Genomic DNA, 10,325 nt, shown 5'->3' on the forward strand with positions numbered 1-10,325 from the left:
CAAACCGGATTGGACCCTTAGGATCGCGAATCCTAGGGAGAAACGAGTCCGACCTCTTAACCCTAAGAGCCCGAGCTAACAGTTTACCCGGCTTGTCGCCCAGCTCATAAAATTGCTTCTTAGTCAATAAATAAGACCGCTTCACCCTACTATCCAGGAGAAACGCCAGTTGTTCCCGAGCCGCCTGCAATTGCAACAACAGAGACGCGTCTAACGTAGCTTTATGCGATTGTTCCAACCGGTGGATACGGTTAGTCAGGGCGGTAATATCAGCTAACCGAAGCTTCTTAAGTGTGGCACCCAGATTTATAAGGTGACCCCTAATAAAGGCTTTGTGGGCCTCCCAAACCGTGGGAAAGGGAACCTCGTCCGAATCATTGTCCTGAAAATAATTGGTAAGGAGGTCCGAAAGGTCCGCTAGTGATGAGGGATTGTCAAGCAGATTTTCATTAAGCCGCCAGCACCAGGGTTTGCGGGAGGACTGAGACAATTTAAGAGATAAAAGGGCCGGGGCATGGTCACTAAACGAGCGCACGCCAATGTCAGTCGAATGTAAGTGCAGTAAATGATGATGGGAGAGAAAAAGCATGTCTATACGGGTATAACGGTTATGAACCGCAGAGTAAAACGTATAATCTTTCCCCAGAGGATGTTGCGAACGCCAGACATCCACCAATTGACAAGCATGTAGGGCTCTCCTCACTTTCTTAATGTGTTTAAAGGGTATATGCGAGGATTGTGCTGAGGAATCCCTAAGAGGGTCGAGGGTCATATTAAAATCCCCCCCATAGATAGCTATACCTTCCTGAAAGTCTGCGAACTTAGACAACATTCGACAGAGGAATAGATGTTGCCCACGATTGGGCGCATAAACATTGCCAAGGGTAATTTTGCGGTTACCCACGAAACCCTTCAGGAATATAGCCCTACCGTCGGCATCCCTCCAGATATCCAACAGGCGAAAGGAAAGTGATTTATGCAGTACAATAGCCACTCCTTTGGTCTTAGAGTCAGGTGAGCTAGAGAAGAACACCTGAGTGTAACGGTGGTCTGTAAGTTTAAATTCCCGCGCAGACCTGAAATGGGTCTCTTGTAAGAACGCAACATGCGTCCTGGATAAGTGAAGATTGTGAAGCAATTTAGATCTTTGCTGGGGCTTATTAAGGCCTCGTACATTGAGAGAGGCGAAGTTAACTAAGTCAGGGCCCATCTATGGAGATCCGGGGAGAGCAAAGGAGGCCGGCGAAACCCAAGCAGTGTACAAACTGAAACAATAAAACAAGTAAAACCAAACTTACCAAACGAGAACATTTAGAGTCAAAAGTAGGCACAACACGAGCCACCAAAGACCCTGGATGCCGCAGCACCGAGTAATGAGCCCAATGACCAGACGAAAGGTCGACAACCTGCACTCCACTCCGATAGGAGAAGGAGGCAGGACGGCTCCGAGGGGTGTAAAAGTGAACCATAACAACGGAAACTCCTACAATCTGTGTAGGTTGAGTCATATCAGATTGAGAGGCACACCCGGCCCTGATAGCACAAGAGCCCGGCGAAGTAGGAGAATGTAGGGGCGGACTCATGAAGTGGATGTGTGCGAGAAAGGGCCGCAAAGGCCATGCGCGATAGGCATCACAGCCGCGCGCATATGAAATTAGCAAGGCATGCATTCGTGTGTAAGTGAGTGAGTGCGAGTGTGTGCGAGCGGGAGTGCATATAAAAACCAAAAAACGAACGGGTGCGAGCATACAAAACAAAATATAATAAGATAACATAAATTCAAAAACGAGTCGATCCGTAGCGGAAAACAAAATAGAAAAACACAAGACCGTATCGGGAAACCTGCCCCGCCAGAGGATAAGAGCGGTGAGGGCAAAGACAACAAACTGCCGGCGCCCCCAGTGAGGTCTCCGGAATGAAACCACAAAACCAGCAGCCAAGTGTCTCCGCCCGCAGCAAACTAACAAACGGGCAGGAACCAGCCAGAGGACGCTCCTGACGGCGGGAGCAGCCACCCCACCCTCCCCCCACACCCGCAGTCCCACTCACAGTTCCGCGAAAAGTCCCCAGAGAGGCCCAACGAGGCCAAGAGTGTTCGTCGAGATGTTCAGCAGAAACGATGAGCTGAAGTGGCGGAGGGCCACCACCGCCCGGCGTATGCAGAAGAACGAGGAAACTGCAGCTCGCAGGTGTAGGCTACCAACAGGTAGGTCAAACAACAAAACTCCTCCGGGGAGCAACAACACGGGAAGTCAAAGACGACCACGAGAGGCTCAGCAAATAGATGGAAAACTGCACAGCAGAGGAGCTTGAATGGAATCATCAGGGCAGCGCGTCGTCCGGGCGTCGTCGGCGCTTTGGTCTCTGAGGTCTCGGGGACCACTCCCTGGCAGGGTCCGAGAGGCTGGCAGGGGGAGTAAAGGAGTACTCCCATGCTGGTACCTCACAGTGCAGAAGACCCAAAGCTTCGGTGAGAGGTGGAACATCCTCGGGCTGACGTACCACGAGCGTTGTAGAGCCCCTCCGTACGAGCAGGGCAAAGGGGAAGCCCCACTGATAGGGGATGTTCGCTGCACGGAGAGCCTTGGTAAGTGGCTGGAGCGCACGTCGGTTCTGCAGCGTGACAGGCGACAAGTCTTGAAAAACAGAGATGGCGTGGGATTCCCACGTAAAGGTAGGTCGAGCTCGGAACGCCCGCACAATGTCCTCCTTCAAAGGGAAATCTTGCAGACAACAGACCACATCCCGTGGAGGTAGCGAGTCAGAAGGCCTCTGTCTGAGGGCCCTATGTACTCTATCAAATCCAACGGGTGCGGCAACATCGCGGTTCAGAATCTTGTTAAAAAGGGCTCGAAGAGTGTTAGGGAGATCTTCATGCGCCACTGACTCCGGTAATCCCCGAACCCGAAGGTTGTGTCTGCGGCCCCTATTGTCTAGATCCTCCAACTTGCGAGACAGGTGTCTGATGATGTTCGATTGCTCCCGGAGATGGAAGGTCAGGGAGTCTACCGTTGCGTGTACTCGCGGTTGGTCGTCCTCTAGCGTCGCCACGCGCTCACCAATATGGCGGATATCCGATTGGATATCGGTAAGACTTGAGCGGATCCCTTTGGTCGCTTGGTCAACAATCTCGGCGATGTCCGCTTTAGTCGGGAGCAAGTCGAGCCTCTCTTTCCAGGAGTGATCGGGCGGACCCGGAGAAGGCAGCCGCAGTCTCCGGGCACTCACACCAGTGGCCTCGCTGTCCAGGCTTGCGGATGGAGATGGCGGCCTATGCTCAGAATCCCGCGAATCCCGATCCGGGGAAGCGGCAAAGTACGTGCACACCGAGGCAAGTGAACCCCTGTCTCTTGACCCCGAAGCCTTCGGGGTGGAATGCGGCTTATTTGTTTTGCCCATCGTGCGTGTAGAAGCAGAATAGAAGCTTTATTACGGGCCGGGTGTACCAGAGCTCCGGACTCACGCGTCCATCTTGTCCGCGAGCAGACCACGCCCCCCGCCCAAATCTGTTTTAAGTCACTAAGGCTGGTGACAGTGAGGTTTTTATGGAACTCCCAAACGAGAGTCATGCTCAAGGATCAACGCCCTCCTAGTAAGGATTCCGATGGAGGACCACTAGTTACAGCACATGCCTTCATTTCAGCCACCATTAATATCTAGCAGAGATAGTGCGCCAAATTTCATTTACAACAACTTAATCTCCAACAGGTATGGTACTCTACAATCTATTGTTTTCAGCCTTGATTCCTCATTCTGACACATCATTTGGCTCTCCCTTCCGGGCTATTTCCATGAAAAAGTGACATGCACTGCCTTGCACTGTTGTTACCTAGCTCCACTCACAACACTCTTGTTCCTTATTTTAACACCAGCAGCTCTGCTCTTATGAAGACGCAGTTCTGGCAAGAGGTATTTCCACCATTTACCAAATGCGAATCTCACCTGCATACATTGCTCCCCTACAATTTGTATTTAAGTGGAGGAGGCTTTGGGCGAACAGCTGACTCAAATCAGAGATACCTTTATTAAACTCTCAGACCACCCACCACCATTTGACCCGGTAAATTACCTCTTGCACCATACCGATAGACCAGTCTTGCACTATAAGAAGTCTGGTACTTAGAACTTAACGCTTACAAACTCTTGATACCCTCTCATTGGAAGTCCAAAATATATCTATCTATCTATCTATCTATATATATAGTAGAGTAGAGGTTGTAGCCGTATTAGTCCAGTGGTGTCAATATCAAATAACAGATGGAATAAGTATCTTGTGATAATACCTTTTTTATTGGACTAACAGAATTTTGGAATGACAAGCTTTCGGGAGCTCTTCTCCCTTTCTCAAGTCTAAAACATTTCTGAGCAAAACATTTCTATGTGTCGTTTTGCTCAGAAATGTTTTAGACTTGAGAAAGGGAGAAGAGCTCCCGAAAGCTTGTCATTCCAAAATTCCAATAAAAAAGGTATTATCACAAGATACTTATTCCATCTGTTATTTGATATAGATAGATATATAGTCCAAGATATATGGAGTTTTGTGAAATTATTTAAAAACAAGTCCCATGAGTGCCAGCAGCCATTTTTGGAATATATATATATATATATATATATATATATATATATATATATATATATATATATATATATGAGTATAATATATACATGCGTGTCTATAAAACTGTGGACAAAAGACTACCGCTGTTCCTTCCCCCTTCTCACAATATCTGTAATCCTTTAATGAAGAATGCTTCTGATATTATTTCTGCAAAATCAATAAAAAAAATCTTTGAAGAAGAAGAAAAAAAAAAGTATAGTTTGCTTAGGAAAGAGTAATTGTGCTAATAAGTACATATGCATTAAACAACCACATGGAAGGGCAAAGTGTTTAATTGGAAGGCTTCACTTGGAAGGCAGATGATATTTGCTATATGTGATATTGCTAGGATTCGTCATAATCTGTGTAATTTACCTTGGAGACATTTAAAGACCTTTAATTTAAAAGCAGGACATCTGCTAAGCCGAATGCTGGAACATTCAACTTCTGGCTCTAGCTAAACTTGCTGATGTGTTTAAAACGACAATAAAATTTACTACAGGAATTCATTTCTGTATTGTTTGCAAATAATTTGAAATTATGCCAATTTAAAAATGTATTAGTAATATAGTAGTAATATAGTGATAGTTACCAACTCCTGAGGCATCCTCAACCATTGGGTTTATTTCTACCATTGATGCATCATATTTGATAAATAAGTTATACAAGTTGATCATACACTGTGCTGCTTCATCTACAATATTTGGAGGGAAGCCCATTTTCTCCGCAAGCTAAAAAAAAAAAACAAAAAAACATTTTTTTTATTTTTTTTTAAAGTCATGTAAATACAGAAAATAACTAGTCGCATTGCAAGAAATGTATCCACATCTGTACTGTTATCTACCATATGTCTATCATTTATCAGCATGGATTGGTTGATGAAGCTGTATTCACTATTACACTGCAGTGAACCAGAATGAATGTAAAGATAAGGAAATACAAGGAACCCATTAGTTATAAAAACAGTCTTATGCTTAATTCCAGGTTCTACCAACCTGCTGATTGCAACTTACAGGTAGAATTAAAAAAAAGGAAACCAGATGTATTCTTAAGCGAATCAGAATGTTACAAAATTATTTTATCTACTATTAAATTAAGACAAAACCGTATTTGACACTGACAAACATAAATGTAGTAAAATTTAGCTTGTAAGGCAATAGCAAATTTGGGTTTACATGAAACAAATATATATCCGTTCTTAATTTCAGTATCTGTAATAATTATACACACTTGGCTCAGAAATCTAATGTATTTGTGTAACATTAGTTCGATTGTGGTGCTGCACTATATAGAACGCCTTTAAAAAAAAATAATAATAATAATATCTTACAAACACTCACATACCCTGACAGCTTGTTCTGTTTTGATACCTTCAACAATATCAATAGGTTCTTTTACAATAGCGTCAGGATTCTCGGCAGCTACATCTTCAATATTAACACCTCCCTGGGAACTTCCAATTAGCACAGGACCCTGAGGAAAACGAAATAATACAAGTCAGCTTGATATTTAATTGGTAGCATGGTACACGTCTCAGCTACATTAATGCCAGGCAATACCCACGTGCAAACAGTAAGATTTAGATGAATGTTGTAACAGGACTGCTGTCTTTGACAAAGAGTAAACGATTACCGCAAACAAACTGCATACTAAGAAATGCTACAAATCTCTTTGTTTTCATTTTTCATGTAACACAAACATGTTCAAACTTAAGAAAGAGTTTGGAATTTTACACGTATGTAAAAGAATTATATTAAAAGTTATACAAAATGTATTTTCACTTATACCCTCAAAATTATGGTATCAAAGAAGGAAGTGAATATCCCCGTTCATACTCATACCTCGCTGTCATATCATATGTCATACATATTCTATATGCTGATCTCCTTTCGAGGTTACCATTAGGTCATGTGATAGTTTGAATGACCTTCAGTGCTCAAACACCACACGGAGTTGTGTCTTTATGGCAATGCGAATGACGTCCACTTCTACATAAAATTTTATGACATGGCATTGCAAACCACATGCAGTATTATACGGCATCATGAAGTTTGGCTAGTAGATTGGGGTAAGGTAACAAAGCTAGAACATATACACATGGCTAATATGCATTTTGAAAACATATTTTTAATCTATAATAGTTGGTGGGAGTTCCCATTTAAGCATGTCTAAACTGGGAAAAATGTGCAATTATGTGCAATAAAATATAACGCTTAAATCTAATCCATGTCACTTCAGTGCCTATCATATTTAAATACGTGATATGTAAAAAATACATACTTTTATTCTAAATATATACACATACAGTGTTGTGAAAAAGTATTTGCCCCCTTCCTGATGACGATAATGCGAGTAAACACAAAATGCAGCTATTTAAATGATCCTTTCATTTACTGAATCACCAATGGGAAAAAGTAATTGTTTACGGAATAACGGATTGTGCCACGGATTGGCAGCAACTGCAATCAAATGTTTGCAAATTTACATCTTGGTGGGATTTTGGCCCATTCCTCTTGGCAGAATTGTTTTAATTCAGCCACATTGGAGGGTGAACTGCCTTTTTAAGGTTTTGCCACAGTTAGATTCAAGTCAGGACTTGGTCCCTCCAACACCTTCATTTTGTTTCTTTTGAGACATTCAGAGGTGGACTTGCTTGTGTGTTTCTGATCATTGAGCTTTAGATCATGAACCGTCACATAACCACCACGGTGTTTGACTGTTCTTATTGTGAAATACATTGTTCGCTTTACGCAAGATGTTCCAAGTTTTCTCCATTTGTAGTTATTTTCTCCAAAACAAGGATTGATGGAGTCCCAGAGCTTTACAAATGGCTTTGAAACAATTTTTAGACCGATACATGTCAATGACGCTCACCTGTTCTTAAATTTCTTGCGGCTCCATGTGCTGCTTTTTGAGTCCTTTTTGCCTATTTCACTTTGCAAGACCGATTCTATTTAACTGAAGTTTAGAGCCCGGGAGTAATCATTCCTTGGTGTGAAATAGTGAAATTGAACCCAATTATGAATTCAATTTGGTTGATTGGTTGATTTAGTAACTAAGGTGGCAATTACTTGTTCACATAGGGCCAGGTAGGGTTGGTTAACTATTTTCCTTCTATAATCCTCATTTAAAAACAGCATTTTGTGTTAACTCTGGTGATCTTTGTCTAATACTAAAATTAGCTGGATAATCTGAAATATTTAAATGCGACAAATATGCAAAAATAGAAGGAATCCAACAGGGGAAAATTGTTTTTTTTACAGCACTGTAAGCTTTCTGTAATACAACAGGCATAGGCATTAAATGAAACATACAGAATGGTAATGTTGTAGAACAAAATCATTCTCCATGCAGCAGACTAAATATACTATCATATTAAGTTTTGTATTATTTTTTTTTACTTTGTAATCCTAAACATCAAGAGTCCTTATTAATTATTATGTAAGATAAATGTAATTGAGAAGTATATTCTCATTGTGGACTATAATAAAAAACATATTAGTATCTGGAATACACTAACAAACGTAACGTTTGGGAAACCTAAGCCATAATGATTTTAATTGCTACCAATTGACATAAATCTAGAAATTAAATACAACATTTAGAAAATCCCGTAGTTTCTCCGGATTGTGTCACAGCAGTACTTTTATATCTATTGTATTTTTATCGTAAATTGCAAGTGAAAGGAGTGATCCATGTATACTGTGAGGATTCAAATGGAAAATAAATGTTGCCAGAAACGCAGCAAAAGGCAAGTTAGGTCATGCAGAGTATAAAGATGCTGTCAGTGGAACACATTCAACTTGAAATGTAGGTGTTCTTGATACTGACAAGGCAGATCTTACCTTAACCTATGAAAAATGATGCCACTTACATCAACAGTATTTAGCTGCCACCTTGTGGTAATGTTGAAAAGTAACATACTAAAATAATGTGACTTAAGATATTTAATTCATTCATCCTTATTATTATTATATTTCATTTATTTAATACAAGCAATTTAAGAGCCACTTCTTACAGCACATACAAGACAGAACTGATACGCAAATAGGGCCCTGTAGCAATTAATCATATCAATTAGATTAGCAGCTCAGAGAAAACAAAACATAGACCTGATTCTACCAGAAGCGTTTGTCCTTTGTCTCGATTATCCTCTATATTTGATTGGATGGAAGCCTACTCCTTACAGCAGCCACAAGTGTATACTTACACAATATAAAAATAAAATTTAGGTTACAATTAAGTAAAAAAATATCAAATATGATATATCCTAAACTTGGGAGGGTATAAGTACGGGTATATATTATACAAAGTACAGTACTTTGTTCTGCAACTTGATGCAACAAAGAGCATGTTTATTGTTATATTATACAAGATTTTATAAGACAAAAATCCCTTTCAATACGGCATGTATCATATTCCAAATACAACAAAATAGCTGGGGTTTTTATAAACGCTTGCCAAGTCAGATACATCTTACAGTCTCAAAAAGAAGTGCAAACCGGCCATTTGTTAGTTCTCTGCTTTTCCCACAAATACAAACTGTTTTGGGCAAATTCTGCCATCTAGTGGAGAAGGTGTGCATAGCACACGTATAAAAACATATTTCTGGCAAAGCAGGCATATATACACATTTAAACTCTTAAAACACAGGATATCTGTGACAAGCCAAGAACGTGACATACATTGCCACAGGTGGTCATATTTCCATTTGCTGCTCATGTTCATTCGTTTTAGGCAATATGTGTTCAAACAGAAAAACACTTGTTATGTGCAGTTTAATGTATACGACAGCTGAGTGGTCCCTTTAAATATTGTGCTGTCCGTTTTAGGGTAGTCAGCGGAATCCCCCCAATAAGCTTTTGCCCCTTTTTCCCACCAAGCTAAATGCTGTGCAGGAGATATGTTCAGCAGAACGCATACTCGCCCTCAGTCAGCTCCAGCTTCAAGCAGCCAATCAGCAGCAAGATTAGGAGGTAAGCCACTGCATTTACTTTAATATGCATTTTACTATAGCAGTGGGGTCAGAAACGTTAAATTTCCTCTTTAAGATGATATACCTTACCCTTTGCAAAGATGAGCGTCTGGGCTGTTGGGGGATTTATGTTAGTGCTGCTTAACTTGTCAATGTAATTGTATGCATACTACAAATTTTACAAATTAATTTTTGTTTTTTGGTTTTCAGAACCTCCCTTCTCCCTATGCGTTTTGGCATCAACTCCTTTGACCTACATACCCTGGTTTTCCACATCCTTTCGATTACAGAATGTTTACCACATGATTGTTCCTTCATGATTCCGCCTTTCCCCTTTGGGGAGGGCACATTTTAACCACCACAGCAGCTGATCAGTCATCGGCAAGCTGGGCTCTACAGAGTCAAACACCTCATCTGCCAGTACAGAAAGACGATGCTGGCTCTTGCGGACATGGGAGACTCCAAGCTGTCACAAGCCGCCTGATCGCTTTTGCACCAGCGGAAAAAAAGTCCCCACTGGCGGAAAAAAGTCCCCACTGGCGGAAAAAAGATCATTGGGGATACACTTCTTGCGATGTGGTAGCACATTGTAAGCTTTTAACCCCTTCAATCCCCTATAGACGTACCGGGACGTCTAGCCTTTCGTGCAGCGTCAGGAACACATCCCTGCCGCTGCACGGGAGAACAGGCTGTCGTTTGACAGCCTGGACCCCCCCCTGGCAGCAGAAGCCCGATCCCCTGTAACAACTTGGT

General features: G+C 41.8%; 1 protein-coding gene across 1 annotated transcript in view; it reads right to left on the reverse strand.

The window, feature by feature from the left end:
• Nucleotides 1–9,890, reverse strand: part of SUCLA2 (succinate-CoA ligase ADP-forming subunit beta) — a 39,899-nt gene extending 30,009 nt beyond the window's left edge. Inside the window, exons 1-3 of the mRNA XM_089501135.1 lie at nt 9,834–9,890; nt 5,942–6,070; nt 5,190–5,328 (exon numbers count right to left, since the gene is read on the reverse strand). Of these exons, the coding sequence (XP_089357261.1) occupies nt 5,190–5,328; nt 5,942–6,070; nt 9,834–9,890 (325 nt within the window). The remainder of the gene's footprint in view (nt 1–5,189; nt 5,329–5,941; nt 6,071–9,833) is intronic.
• Between the last annotated feature and the right edge of the window lie 435 nt (nt 9,891–10,325).

This window comes from Sceloporus occidentalis, unplaced genomic scaffold (genome assembly GCF_023333645.1).
Source record: "Sceloporus occidentalis isolate IW3139 unplaced genomic scaffold, rSceOcc1.0.p SCAF_164, whole genome shotgun sequence".
NCBI lineage: Eukaryota > Metazoa > Chordata > Lepidosauria > Squamata > Phrynosomatidae > Sceloporus > Sceloporus occidentalis.